The sequence below is a fragment of the Eptesicus fuscus genome, chromosome 14, assembly GCF_027574615.1.
Source record: "Eptesicus fuscus isolate TK198812 chromosome 14, DD_ASM_mEF_20220401, whole genome shotgun sequence".
NCBI lineage: Eukaryota > Metazoa > Chordata > Mammalia > Chiroptera > Vespertilionidae > Eptesicus > Eptesicus fuscus.
Genome location: NC_072486.1, coordinates 76,518,924 through 76,534,539, shown reverse-complemented (window position 1 = coordinate 76,534,539; position 15,616 = coordinate 76,518,924). Strand labels below are relative to the sequence as shown.

Genomic DNA, 15,616 nt, shown 5'->3' with positions numbered 1-15,616 from the left:
ACTGCTCAATGATCCTTTTATTATTATGTAGTGACCTATCCTTTTATTATTATGTAGTGACCCTCTTTGCTTACTAGAGATTTTGCTTACTTGCTGAGGTAGGCCTGTAATTCTATGAACTTCCTTTTCAGGACTGCTTTCGCTGTGTCCCATAGATATTTGGGTGGTTGTGTGTTCATTTTTATTTGTGTCCACGTAGTTTTTGATTTCTTTCTTGATCTTATTGGTACTCTGTTATTTAATAACATGCTATTTAACCTACATGTATTTCAATATTTTTGAGCTTTTTAAAAAAACATGTATTTTATTGATTTTTTACAGAAAGGAAGGGAGAGGGATAGAGAGTTAGAAACATTGATGAGAGAGAAACATCAGTCAGCTGCCTCCTGCACACCCCCTAACTGGGATGTGCCCGCAACCAAGGTACATGCCCTTGACCAGAATTAAACCTGGGACCCTTCAGTCCGCAGGCTGATGCTCTATCCACTGAGCCAAACCAGTTAGGGCTATTTTTGAGCTTTTTTTTTTTTTTTTTTTTTTTTTTTTTATCATGGTTGAATTCTATTTCAATGCCATTGTGGTCAGAAAAGATGCTTGATATAATTACAGTCTTCTTAAATTTATTGAGACTTCTTTTGTGTCCTTAAGTGTGGTCTGTCTTTGAGAATGTTCCATGTGCACTTGAGAATATTCTGCTCATTTGGAATGAAATGTTTTGTAGATATCAATTAAATCCTGATCTAGTGTGTCATTTAAGGTCGCTGTTTCCTTGTTGATATTTTCTATGGAAGATCTACCCATTGATGACAGTGGGGTTTAAAGTCTACTATGGTTGTATTGTAGTTGATCTCTTCCTTAAAGTCCACCAAAAGCCCTAGCCAGTTTGGCTTAGTGGATAGAGTATTGGCCTGCGAACTGAAGGATCCCAGGTTTGATTCTGGTCAAGGGTACATGCTGGGGTTGTGGGCTCCATCCCCAGTAGGGGGTGTGTAAGAGGCAGCCGATCAATGATTCTCTCAAACATCAGTCATCATTGATGTTTCTATCTCTCTCTCCCTCTACCTTCCTCTCTGAAATTAATAAAAATATATTTTTTTTAATTTTTTTTAATCTACCAAAAATTATTTTAAACTTAGGCGCTTCTATATTGGGTGTATATATGTTAATAAGAGCTATAGCCTCTTGTTAGATTGATCCTTTGTTATTATTTTTGTTTGTTTGTTTCAACCACTTATCCTCTTTTACTCAGACTTCTGCCAATCGTCATAGAGACTATTTATTTAACATCCACAATGTGCTAGACTGTGTATAAACCAATACACCATAGAACTCATGCAGTATGGTAAGAATCATGGAATTTCAGAGCTAGAAGTTGATATAATCAAACAAATCAAGAGAGGAACAAACAGAAGTATTTATTGAGCACCTATGAGAACATTATGCTATTTATTAAATCCCCTAACAAGGAAAGTGGATATTATTAGCCTTGGCTTGGAGCTCTTTCGCTCCAGCCACCTTAAACATTTCCATTTCTTACCAAGCGGTTTCAGGCCACACTGCTCAATGATCCTTTTATTATTATGTAGTGACCTTTTCTGTTTCTTTTATAGTCTTTGTTTTGTACTCAATTTTGTCAGATATAAAAGACAAAACAGAAGAAAATAACTCAGTCAGAATAGGAATAAGACAAAGTATTTAAACAGAAGGAGAGTTTAAAGGAACTTTGGGACAACATGAAATGTAACAACATCCACATCATAGGGTTACCAGAAGTAAAAACAGCGAGCAAGGGAGAGAACCTCTTTGAGGAATTAATGAGAGAAAACTACCCTTGCCTGGTGAAGGAAAATGTCACACAAGTTCAGGAAGAACAGAGAGTCCCCAAGATAAACACCAGGAGACCCACACCAAGACACATCATAATTAAAATGGCCAAGATTAAACACAAAGAGAGAATCTTAAATGCAGCAAGAGAGAAACAGTCAGTTCCCATGAAGTTGTTGGCTAATCTCTCCACAGAAACATGTCAGGCCAGAAGGGCGTGGCATGAAGTACACAAAGTAATGAAAAGCAAGAACCTGCAACAAGACTGCTCTATCCAGCAAGGCTATCATTTAAAATCGAAGGTCAAATAAAGAGCTTCCCAGCAAAAAAAGACGAAAGGAGTTCATTACCATCAAACCAGCAATGCAAGAAATGCCAAAGGGGCTGTTTAAGACGTAGAGAAAGAGGAACATAGCCTTTTTTAAAATGGCAATAAATAAGTACCTATCAATAGTAACTGTAAATGCAAATGGATGAAATGCTCTAATCACAAGACACAGCGTGACAGAAAGGATAAGAATAAATGACTCATATACTGTATGTATATACTGTGTACAAAAGACTCACCTCAGAACAAAAGATACACACAGGTTGAAAGTGAGGGGATGAGAACAGGGGAAAAAACACTGGTATAGTAATACTTATTGCTCCATTTTCCTTCACCAGGCTAGGGTAGTTTTCTGTCCTTAATTCTTCAAATAGACTCTCTCCCTTGCTCACTTTCTTTACTTCTGGTACCCTTATTACAAGCGTACTTAAACACTGTTGGGGGTGATGCATTACGGAGAGAATTACTCTCTTCAGTAATATAGTACTTGTCACAACACAGTTTGTAAGCAGCATTCTTAGAAATGTTCTAGTTATGAGTAGTTATTTACTTCAACGTGCATTAAAGAATCAGATTACTTACATTCACTGAGGCTGGGGCTGCTAACAATAGAACACACCTTCACAGGGAAGGTGTGGTCCCAGTGAATGCGGTTTGCAAGTATCGTTCTTAGAAAAGTCTTTATTAAATTGTTCTTGATATAACATTCACTGATATAACTAACTTTAACATATAAAATTTTAAATTTATATTTCCAGAATTCTTAGAAATATATGTTTTTTAAGAGATCACAATTACTTCACTATATTCATTACAGAATGAGGGTCACTTTCATTCTTGACTTTAAGACTGTTCTCAAACAGTTTGCATGTAGCATTCTTAGAAGAATCTTTATACCGTGTTGTTTTTTGTTGTTTGTTAACCCTCACCCGAGGATACTTTTCCATTGATGTTTAGAGAGAGTGGAAGGTGGGGGCGGGCGGGGGGACAAATAGAAACATCCATGTGAGAGAGACACATCGATTGGTTGCTCCGGGAAGAGCCGGGGATCGAACCTGCAACCTAGGTACATTCCCTTGACCAGAATCAAACCCAGGACTCTTCAGTGTGCAGACCTACACTCTATTCACTAAGCCAAACCCAGTGGGGCTATAACAAGTGTTCTTAAACATTTTGTGAATTTCAGAATTTATATCGCTTTCATTTACTGAATTAACAGTACTCACAATACACTTGCAAGTTGTATTGTTAGAAACATCATTAGTGCGACTGTTCTTTTTTTGGGGGGAATTAGCAAAGGATGATTATTATCTTTTTTAATTTTAAAAATAAAATACTTTTAATAATATGTACATAGTAGTTCTAAGTTTTCTATTGGTATCTTGTTCTAAGATACTATTTCATAATTTGAATATTATTTCAAATAACAGTAACACATCATTTTCCCAGTGTAGCCAGAGCATGGGGGATTCATATTGTCCATGTAACATGTTTTTATTTTTTATTACTGAAATTATTACAGATGTCCCCAATTTAACCACCCATTGCCCAACTCACCCATACCTCACCCCCCTTGCCTTCATCAAACTGTTGTCTGTGCCCATGGGCTGTGCACATATGTTCTTCGGCTGATCTCCTCAGCTTCTTTTATTGAGTCCACCCCCTCCCATGTCAGATCTGTCAGTCTATTCCATGTACACATGTCTCTGGATCTATTTTGTTCATCAGTTTGTTAATTAGATTTCACGTTTAAGAGACCATATGGTATTTCTTTTTCTCTGATTGGCTGATTTCCTCTAGCATAATAATCTCGAGGTCCATGCATGCTGACACAAAGGATAACAGTTCCTTCTTTTTACGGCCATGTACTATTCCATGGTGTAAATGTACCATGGCCTTTTTATCCACTCATCTACTGAAGAGCACTTGGGCTATTTCCAGACCTTGACTATTGTAAATAACATTACTATGAATATTGTGGTGCATATGTTCTTTCTGATTGATGTTTTGGGATTCTTCGGATATATTCCCAGAAGTGGGATCACTGGATCAAAAGCAAGTTCCATTTTTAACCTTTTGAGGAAAATCCCTACTGTTTTCCACAGTGGCTGCACCAGACTGCATGGCCACCAGCAGTGCACCAGGGTTTCCTTTTCTCCAGTCCTCCTCAGCACATGTTGGTTGTTGATTTATTGATAGAAGCCATTCTGACAGGTGTGAGGCAATACCTTATTGTGGTTTTAATTTGTATCTCTTGATGATTAGTGACTTTGAGCATTTTTTTTCATGTGTACTGGTCATCTGTATATCCTCTTTGGAGAAATGTCTATTCAGGTCCTTTGCCCATTTTTAAATTGTTTTGTTTATATTCCTGGTGTTAAGTTGTATGAGTTCTTTATATATTTTGGAAATGAACCCCTTATCTGATGTATCATTTGTGAATATGTTTTCTCATACAGTGAGTTCTCTTTTCATTTTGTTGATGGTTTCTTTTGCTGTTCAGAAGCTTTTTATTTGATGTAGTCTCATTTCTTTATTTTTCCTTTTGTTTCTCTTGCCCTAGGAGATGTGTCAGCAGACATATTGGTACAAGAGATGTCTGGGAATTTACTGCCTATGTTTTCTTTGAGATTTTTTTATGTATTTTTGTGTGTGTGGTGTAAGTAGTTTTTTTTTGCTTGTACCTATCCAGTTTTCCTATCACCATTTTACTGTCTTTACTCCATTGTATGCTCTTGCCTCCTTTGTTAAATATTAACTGACCATGATGGCATGGGTTGATTTCTAGGGGTCTCTGGTCTGTTCCATTGATCAGCATGCTTGTTCTGTGCCAGTACCAAGCTGTTTTGATTGTTAATGGCTTTGTAGAATACTTTGATATCCAGTATTGTGATCCCTACAACTTTGTTCTTCTTGTTCAAGATTGCTGAGGCTATTCAGGTTTTTTTTTTATTTATTTGTTTGGGTTTTTTTGGTCCCATATAAATTTTTGGAGAGTTTGTTCTAGATCTGTGAAATTTAATAGGAATTTCATTGAATCTATACATTGCTTTGGGTAGTATGGCTATTTAACTATGTTAATTCTTCCAATCCATGAACATAGTATATGCTACTGTTTGTTTGCATCACCCTCTCTTTCTTTTTTTTAAATTTAATAAATCTTTATTGTTCAGATTATTACAATTGTTTCTCCTTCCCCCCCCCCCATATCTCCCCTCCACCCGACTCCCACCCGACCCTCTGCCCTTACCTCCCCCACCCCATCCCCGCTGTCCTCATCCATAGGTGTATGATTTTTGTCCAGGATCTTCCCATACCCCCCCCCCCACACACAACCCTTTCCCCCTGAGAATTATCAATCCACTCCCATTCTATGCCCCTGATTCTATTATATTCACCGGTTTATTCTGTTCCTCAGATTTTTAATTCACTTGACTTTTAGATTCACTTGTTCATAGATATGTATTTGTTGTTCATAATTTTTATCTTTACTTTTTTTCTTCTTTTTCCTCTTTTTAAAGAATACCTTTCAGCATTTCATATAATACTGGTTTGGTGGTGATGAACTCCTTTAGCTTTTTCTTATCTGTGAAGCCTTTTATCTTCCCTTCAATCCTGAATGATAACTTTGCTGGGTAGAGTAGCCTTGGTTGTGGGTTCTTGCTATTCATCACTTTGAATATTTCTTGCCACTTCCGTCTGGCCTGCATAGTTTCTGTTGAGAAATCAGCTGATAATCGTATGGGTGCTCCCTTGTAGGTAGCTAACTGTTTTCCTCTTGCTGCTTGTAAGATTCTCTCTTTGTCTTTTGCCCTTGGCATTTTAATTATGATGTGTCTTGGTGTGGTCCTCTTTGGATTCCTCTTGTTTGGGGTTCTGTGCACTTCCTGGACTTGTAAGTCTATTTCTTTCACCAGTTTTCAGTCATTATTTCTTCAAATAGGTTTTCAGTGTCTTGCTCTCTCTCTTCTTCTGGCACCCCCATAATTCTGATGTTGGTACGCTTGAAGTTGTCCCAGAGGCTTCTTACACTATCTTCAACTTTCTGAATTCACTTCTCTTCTTGCTTCTCTGGAAGAGTGTCCTTTGCCTCTTTATATTCCAAATCTTTGACTTGATTCTTGCATTCCTCTAGTCTGTTGTTGGGTCTCTGTGTAATATTTTTTATTTCAGTCAGTGTATGTTTAATTTCTAGTTGGTCCTTTTTCATATCCTCGAGGGTCTCATTAAATTTATCAGCCTTTTCTAGGAAATTCTTGAAAAACCTTATAACCGTAGTTTTGAACTCTATGTCCAGTCATTTGTTCTCCTCCATTTCTTTCGTTTGTGATCTGTTTCCTTGTCTCCTCATTTTCGCTGCTTCCCTGAGTTGGTAGGGTAGCTTTGTGTACTAGTTGTCCTATTGGTTCAATGGGTCAGCCTCCCAGTTACCTGAGGTGGACACTCTTGGTGCACCCCTTTGTGGCCTGTGTCTACAGCCTTGTTGTCGTTAAGTCTTGATAGTTGTTGGTGTCACTGGGAGGAATTGACCTCCAGGCCAATTGGCTGTGAGGACCCGCTGTGTCTATAACGGAAGAATTGCTGTGCTGGAGACACGTTTATGGGGCAGGACTTGTTCCAGTAGGGCTTTGGTGCTCACTGAGTCTGCTCTTGAATGTGTCCCTTATGAGAGTAGTTGAAATCTGGTGTCATCTCATACTGAGCACTAGATACACTAGTGTCTGGATCTCCAACGGGGTGCAGGTCAGCTACTGTCTGAGGCCACCCAGCAGGAGCTACAGCAAGAACTACAGTTTTCTCTTCTTTGCTTGGGGTTTGGCGGTTTTGGAGCAGTCTGACTGGAGCTGCAGTTTATTTGGTTAAGCTTCCACAGAACAGGCCATTTATATGCAAAAGCCACTGTGTGGAGCCTGGGCGGGTTTGTAGAATGTGCAGGGCGGGGTCTCAGGGCATCACTAGGCTAGGGCGTGGCAAACGGCAATGGCTGCCGTCAGCCGTCTCTGCCTTTCCGCGTTTCCAAGTCCCCACGTCCCTCGCTCCAGCGCAGTAAACAATGATTGCTGGGCGCACTTCTGCAAAAAAGTCACTCTCACTTTCCGACCCGATGGCCTACAGTCCATCTTCTCCCTGTAGGCGTCTGGGTCCCCCGTGTGTCCCCAGAAACTGGATTTCAGAGTGATCAGGAGCTTGTCTCCCTTCGGGTTGAAAAAAAGCCACGCGCCCAGTCGCCTGCCACCAGCCCGATTCGCGTGCCTCCATACCTTAGCTTTTCAGCGTTTGTGCTCCTTTCTCTTTCCTTCTTAGTTGTAAAACTTCCACTCAGCCAGCTTTCCCGTGGTTCTGGGTGGTAGACGTTTTGTCTTTTAGTTGTAGTTTTGAAATAGTTGTGCGAGGCGGCAGTTTAGTTGTTTACCTTTTCCGCCATCTTGGTTTTCTTCCCACCCTCTCTTTCTTTCTTCAATATCCTATGGTTTTCCAAGGACAGGTCTTTTACCTCCTTGATTAAGTTTATTCCTAGGTATCTTATTATTCTTTGCTGCAACAGTAAAATAGATTATTATTTTTAGTATCTCATTCTGAGGGTTCATTATTAGTATATAAAATGTCATTGATTTCTGGATATTAATTTTGTAACCTGCTATTTTGCTGAACACATTTTTTAGATCTAATAGTTTTTTTGGTGGAGTGTTTACGGTTTTCTATGTACAATATCATATCATCTGCAAATAATTACCCTTTTACTTTCTCCTTTCCAATTTAAATGCCTTTATTTTTTTCTTCTTGCTGGAATGCTGTGGCTAAGACTTCCAATACTATGCTGAATAAAAGTGGTGATAGTAGACATTCCTGTCTTGTTCCTGATCTTAACAGAAACACTTGTAGTTTTTGCCAATTGCGTATGATGTCGGCTGTAGGTTTGTGATATATGACCTTCATTATGTTGATGTATCTCTCCATCCCCACTTTGCTGAGATTTTTAAAAAATCATAAATAGTTGTTGGATTTTGTTGAATGCTTTTTCTGCATCTATTGATAAGATCATGTGATATTTATCCTTCATTTTGTATATGTGACATATCACATTTATTGATTTGGCAATATTGCACCATCTTTGCATCTATGGAATAAATACTGCTTGGTCATGATGTATGATCTTTTAAATGTATTGCTAGATTTGATTTACTATTATTTTCTTGAGGATTTTAGCATCTTTGTGCATTAGGGATATTGGCCTATAATTTTCTTCCTTTGTAGTATTTTTATCTGGTGTTGGAATTAGGTTAATGCTGGCCTTCTAAAAAGAGCTTGGAAGTGTTCTCTCCTCTTGAATTTTTTTTGACATTTTATTCCTTCTTTTTAAATATGTCCCTTTAACATGTTTTGTAATACCGGTTATGTGGCAGTGAACTTTTAAAAATAACTTTCTTGTCTGTGTAGCTCTTTATCTCATCTTCAAATCTAAATCATAGTCTTGCTTGGTAGAATAGCCTTCATTGTAGGTCTTTGTTGTTGTTGTTTTTACTTTGGTTATTTTGTGCCAATCTTTTCAGGTCTGCAAATTTTTTGTTGAGAAATAAGCTGACATTTTATTGGAGCTTCCTTGTACATAACTGCTTTGCTCTGCTGCTTTTAAGATTCTCTTTTATCTTTAACTTTAGGCATTTTAATTATGATTTGTGTTGGTCTGAGTTGTTTAGGATTTTGGGACACTCTGTGCTCCCTGAAATTGTATGTGTATTTCCTTCACCAGATTAGAAAAATTTTCCATTATTATTTTTCCAAATAGGTTTTGATGTCTTTCTTCTCTTTCTAGTATCTCTGTGATACAAATGTTGGTATGCTTGATGTTGTCCTAGAAGTTTCTTAATCTGTCCTTATTTATTTGATTCTCTTTTCTTTTTGCTGTTCAGATTGGATGTTTTTTCTTTGTCTTTCTAAGCTGATTTGAATTTCTGCTTCATTTGGTCTACTGTTGATTCGTGTTCTTCATTTCAGTTATTGTGTTCTTCATTACACATTGGCTCGTTTTTCTATTTTCATTTTAATGTTCATTCTCTGTTGAAGTTCTCAGTGGGTTCATCTCTCTTCCCCTAAGTTCACTGAGCATCCTTATAACCGGTGTTTTGAACTCTGCACCTGTTTGATTGCTTGTCTCCATTTCGTTAAGCTCTTTTTCTGGAGGTTTTTTTCCATTTGGGGCATAGTTCTTTGTCTCCTCATTTATGCTGCCTCTCTGTGTTTGTTTCTATGTATTAGGTTGATCTGCTACATTTCCTGTTCTTAGAAGAATGGCCTTATGTGGTACGTGTCCTGTAGGGCCCAGTGGTACAGTCTCCCTGTCACCTGGTTGGTCTCTCTAGGTCTTTCCTTTGTGTGGGTTGTGTGTGCCCTCTGTTGTAGTTGAGTCTTTATTGCTGTTGTGATGTCAGTGGGAGGGGTTGACCCTTAGACTGACAGGCTGTGAGGAATGTCTGTGACTACAGCAGATGAGCTGTTGTGCAGGGGCTGGCCTGTGGAGTGCAATTTGCTTTAGCGGGGCTCTGCTGCCTGCTGAGCCTGCCTTTTGGGTTTGTCATTTGTGGGGCTGGTTGGGTGGTCCTCTGTTTTGTTCTGAATCTAACCACCAGGTATATTGCTTCTCGGGCCTTTGGGTGGGAGATCAGGGGGCGGGGTGGTGCTCTGGTTCGGTCCAAGGTCAGCCACTGCCTGTGTCCTGCCCAGGGCTACCTGGTAGGAGGTACAAAGTGATCTGCAGAGGGTTGCCACCTGTGCTTGGCTTGGAGGTACCTGGGAGAGGCTAAGTAGAGAACTGATCCAGCGTCCACTAGTTTCTTGCTTAAGGCAGCTTAGCAAGTGGTAGCGGGCCTGCTGGGGCCAGATGCGACTTGTTTGATATTTTTGAACTTTAGAGATATTTCAGGAACATGCACACTGCGACCTGAGATAGACAGTCTGTTTGGGAAAGAGTTTGGGGCAGGAGCATGATTTTGGTCAGTCAGGACTCGGGGAATCACCAGGGAAGGGTGATTGGTGTTAAGTAGTTTAGTGGATAGCTTAGATATTGTGCCCATTGAGCTTCAGGCTGGGTGTGGTGGGGAGGACTCAACAAATGGACAATGGTGTCCACTTCTGTCCTTATATTGAGCTGCCCTAACCCCTGCCCCTCCAGCCCTCACCCTAAAGTTAGTAAATCCAGCTCCCCCCTTATGACCCTGGCACTTTTCATGCTGCTGCCCCAGTGCTGGAGATCAGAACAAATTGCGTTTAAGTGAGTGAGTCTGTGCATAGTTCTCCAACAGCCGTTCATCTCACTCACCTGCCACCCCCACAGTTAGAAGTTGTGGGGGCTTTGTTTTCTGGCTCTGAAGCCTTAGGCTGTGGAGCCTGGTATGGGGCTGGGACTGCTTGCTCCTCAGGGGTTCTCCACAGCTGAGAGATCCCTCTCATTTCTTAACTCCACAACATGGATGTGGGGCCTCTTCAGACCATGTCTCTGCCTCTCCCACAAGTCTCCGGTGGTTTCTTCTTTATACCCTTAGTTCTAGGCGTTCTGTTCAGCTACTCTTCAGGTGGTTCTCAATGATGGGTCTTCTATAATTTAGTTGTAATTTTGATGCAGTAATGCATAGTGAAGGGAAGTCTGTTTGCTTTTATTTATAATATATCTTTGGATCAAAATTATAAGAAATATTTGGTTTATAGAGCAATGTAATGGATATGAAGTCTTCTAAATCTAGGTTATGTTTAAAATTTAGGCTGGGGAAAAGAGCTGTATCTTGAGTAGATTTATCACACAGATACTCTTTTGAATATAATTTTGTTCAGGAAAGTAGATAAAGAAAACACCACGGTGTCAATTTTCTTGAAGTTGACATAGTTTCTGGGTATTATAATGTTCTTCACAGTTATCATGAAACTTTTACCTTCTTGCCATGTATACAGATAGGAGAGTGTATATTTAGGAACATAAGACTTGAGCTGAATATGTTGGTTTCTTACTTCTTCAACTCATTAACTGAAGAGGATACATATGTATGGTATATATGTGTCTGTGTATATGTGCACATACATATTAGAAATCTGAAACATTTTCATTAGCCCATGGACTAGATGGACTGCTGTTCCAATAACATGTTTTATTATACTAACAAAACCAAATTTAATAAACAAGAAAAAATTGAGACAGTTTTATGAAAGGGTTTACATTCAAGCACCTGAGTTTTCATCAGTATGATTCGCCATCCTGCACACCCATGTGGTAAGGCGAGGCTGTGCTGTCCTGATCACCAGTCACATGGGTTACTCCCTGCCTTACCCACGTGGGTCCCGCCCCTGCTCTCCATCTGTCAGTCCTTTGCTTCCCACTTCCCACAGTGTTTGTAATTCCCACAGCTGGCCCATTGGAGAAAGAGCGGTTCGGTTTCCCTGCATTCAGTGGCATTTCTCGCCTGACCTGGCTCGTCTCTCTCTTCGGGGAACTTTCTCTGGTGTCTGCCACTTTGGAAGAGCGAAAGGAAGATCATTACCTGAAAATGACTGTGTGCTTGGAGACAGAGAACAAACGGTAGGTTGTGAGAAACCGTGAAGAGAAGGAAACTTAAGGACGTTCTCCTGTGTTCATCAGAGGGAGCCTGGGGGGCCTACATCCTTAGCCCCAACTCCAGAAGGGCTGCCTGCTTTTGCTAACAGGACAGTTACTAAGATTTCACGTATATTGCTCTTTTTCATCTTCACAGAAGCCTTGAAAGGTAAATAAGACAAACATGATACCCTTGGCTAGTAAGTAAACAGACTTATAGAATTTGAGCAGGTTGCCTGAGCCATACAGGTGAGCAATATCAGACCTAGTAGCTTCTGTGGCCTGAATATTTCCCAAAATCCTATATAATAAAAGTGTAATATGCAAATCGACGAAATGGCAGAACGACCAGTCAGTGGGGGGCACGGCCAGCAAGCAGGTGGTGCCAGGCCAGCCAAGGCGCATGCCAGAGAGCAGAGGGAGGAATGGCGATGGGGAGTGGGGCAGCAACCAGTGACAGTGGAGGGTCAATGGGGGGGGGGGGCAGTGGCGGGGGGACAGCACCATACCCTGATCCCCTGTCCTTGCCTCCCGCAGAGGGAGGCTGGGTGGCAATGGCAGAGTGATGGGGGTGGTGCTGTTCCCTGATCGGCTGGCCCGGTTGCCTCCCACAGAGGGAGGCCAGACTGCGGCTTAGGCCCGCTCCCCATGGAGCAGGTCTAAACCGTCAGTAGGATATCCCCTGAGGACTCCCAGACTGTGAGAGGGTGCAGGCTGGGCCCCTCCCTGGACCACCTCCCTCCAGTTCATGAATTTTCATGCACCAGGCCTCTAGTTTTATTATAAAAGTTTCAGACATATGGTGAGGTTGAAAGAATTTTGCAATGAACACCCTTACAAATACCACCTAGATCTTGCCATTAACATGTTACCCTGCTTGCTTATCACATGTCCAAAATTTGGGTTACCTTTATCATCACATCATACTGTCATAATGTTCCCCAAATATTCTGATTCTTTCTCATACCAAGTCTTCTTCAACAAAAACACATTTATAAATTTCCTTTAAAAGCATTTCAGCTCTGTAAAATATTTAAAACAGCGAAGGTTTTACAGTTTCTATGTGTATTTCCAAGTAGGTGGGTCTCTTGGTAGTAAAATAAACAGACCATTGGGGTATTTAAAAAAGAGAAAAATATTTTATTTCCTGAGTGAAACCTGATCTTCATTTTGAGGAGTCTCCTCTTTGCTAGGAAAAGGCAGAGGTAACAGATGATGGTGAAACACGCAGAGCTTGGATGGACAGCATGTGGAGTGATAGCAGGGGTGGCCCTGGTCTGATGCTGGTCACATGGAATTGCAGCCGTATCCACTGGCAGGTGCTGTCCCCTGTGTTCAGAGCTAACGGTAGCTCAGGGTGCTACAGGAGTGCAGGGAAGGGGCACCTGGAGAGGTCAGATTGTGCTGCTTAGAGGAGGAGGTGCTGTGCTCGGTGGTGGAGTGGGAATCAAGAAACAAGAGCTGACTGTCATTGCAAAGCACTGGGTGAAAGTTGGGCAGATGGCAAATACCGTAAGTTTTTAATTCATATAATTCTCTCCACCTCACAAATGGCATTTTTAATTTCACCACCATCACCACCACAACATAGGTAAAGATGTGCACTCGATATTTATTTTTACTCTTAGGAAGTTGAAGTGGAGGAAACATCCTGACATTTTGTATTCCCTCAAATTGTAAGGCTGTATGTTATTTGGAGGGATCTGAGAAATTGTCTTAGGTAGATTAGAATATTTGGAATATCTCAAGTGGTTTTTATCTGGTGTTAAAGCAGTTAATAAGGAGCATTGATATTAATCTTTGTCATCACATACTGGAATGTTTGTAAAGGCTGTATCATGAGTTTTAAAGCTAGCCATAGGCTGACACTAATATCATGTTACTTGTCATCTCTACCTCAATAAAGCAAACACAAAACAAAACTCTAAAAAAATAGCTATGAAATTAACTGTTTTTTAAAATATATATATTTTTTTATTTCAGAGAGGAAGGGTGAGGGAGAGAGAGATAGAAATATCAATGATGAGAGAGAATCCTTGATTGGCTGCCTCCTGCATGCCCCCTACTGGGGATCGAGCCAGCAAACCAGGCATGTGCCCTTGAACAGAATCGGACCTTGGACCTTTCAGTCCACAGGCTGACGTTCTATTCACTGAGCCAAACCGGCTGGGCTAAAATTAACTTTTTAGAAGAATTTATACCAACTTTTTTATAGAGTTTATAATAATCATGTTATGTGTTTTTTTCATTTGCGTCATAACCAAAAAAAAAGTTTAGTTGGTAGATTTGAACACCTTACAAGTTTACTAATTTAATTTAATTACTGTTTACTAATGTCTTTGCCTGACCTGAATGTGGACATCACATTTATGGGTTAGTGTTGATTCACACATGGATCATGTCAATGGCTTCCAGAACAGACAACTTGCTGAACTACAGTTCCTTAAGCAGATGGGTCCCTCCCTGCTTGGTTTACAGACCCTGTGGGGTAGTGTGCTGTGTGAGGAAAGCCTTTTATCCTGTGTGTGCAGCTCTTGCTTCTGACGTTGCCTGGGAAGAATGCTTTGGGATCTGTGAGCCACTTTTCTCTTTCTCCCCCAAATCTTTTCTTAATCTGCAGGCCAGATTTTATAAGTAGATATTTTTCCAGGCCTTGTCACGCACATGAGGAGCCTCTGCCGGTTGTTTCCAGACACAGATTGTTAAGTTGCAGCTCTCTCCAAACAGCAGAGTCGCATGGAGCAGAACCACAGCAGGAGATGGGGAGAAGGGGAGGCATGCTCTTCAAAGGCCACAACAGAACTAGCAAGACTGGGATCATTACTTGAAACCCTGTTGTACAATTGCTAGAATTCTCTCATGTTTTTGTCTGGCATGTGCTGGTGTCATAGACTTCTTTGAGAATGTAATGAAGGAATACTTTCCCGTAAAAACGCACATACGCATGGGAATAATTTTCACAAAATCTCAGGTGGTTCCTGTGTTGCCTGTCGTTCCTATCTGTCTCCCCTAGAGGGACCTATAAGACTCAGAGTAAAAACTGAATAACCAAGTGGTGTTCACAAAAAGCATTGCATGAATTCCTCTGTCTGTGGCAAAATTAAAGGACTGTTTGGCACTAAAGTTGGAAATGATCAACCATGACCTTTGGGAGGCTGGTGGAGGTTGGGTTGCCACCTTAGCCACCACGGGGAGCAGCAGCTGCAGGGCAGGTGGCTACAAAATGAGGACCTGTTCCCAGGAGGCAGCAGGCATTCACTGGTGCTGCTGTGTACTTGCTAACACCAGGGTTCTTTTGTTTTTGCAGTCCGCTGACATGGATTGAGGAGAAAGGGCCTGGTCTAAAACGAAACCGACATTTAAGCTTCCATTTCAAATCTGGGTCCCTGGAGAATGTGCCAAATGTAGGAGATAATAAGAATATTTTTCTGAAAGATCAGACTATCTTTGTCCAGAAACTCTTGGGCCAGATTTCAGAAGCGGAACTGGCTGCCGAAAAGAAACGCATCCTGCACTGCTTGTGGCTCGCGGAAGAAATCCAGAAATGCTGTGGCTAAAAGAAAAAAAGAAAGCAGCGGGCTCTTCCAACATGAAACCATAGTTTGATTTTTATCAAGAGTTGGTTTTACCTCTATTCTTGCAATTAAACACATCTTGGGGAAACAGGTTTTGCTTATTGTCACTGGTTGTATTGGGCGTGGTATTGAGAGTAGAGGCATGTGTAGTGGGGATGAGGAAAGAACTCAGCTTGCTTAAGCTGATCCGATGCTTTATATACCTGATTTCATTTACTTTTTCCAACAACCCTGTTAGAAGGGGATGACCAGGTTTGTTCCCGTTAGTATATTGGAAATTCTTGCTTTCAATCCCACTCAGGCACTCCA

The 15,616-nt window shown here is 40.8% G+C and overlaps 1 protein-coding gene across 2 annotated transcripts in view; it reads left to right on the top strand.

The window, feature by feature from the left end:
• The window catches only part of BLVRA (biliverdin reductase A), a 70,753-nt gene extending 55,355 nt beyond the window's left edge, over nucleotides 1-15,398 (top strand). For both annotated transcript variants that reach the window (XM_054726370.1, XM_054726369.1), the window contains exons 8-9: nucleotides 11,546-11,717; nucleotides 15,040-15,398. In XM_054726370.1, the coding sequence (XP_054582345.1) occupies nucleotides 11,546-11,717; nucleotides 15,040-15,289 (422 nt within the window). In that variant the 3' untranslated portion in view covers nucleotides 15,290-15,398. The remainder of the gene's footprint in view (nucleotides 1-11,545; nucleotides 11,718-15,039) is intronic.
• The last annotated feature ends 218 nt before the right edge of the window (nucleotides 15,399-15,616 follow it).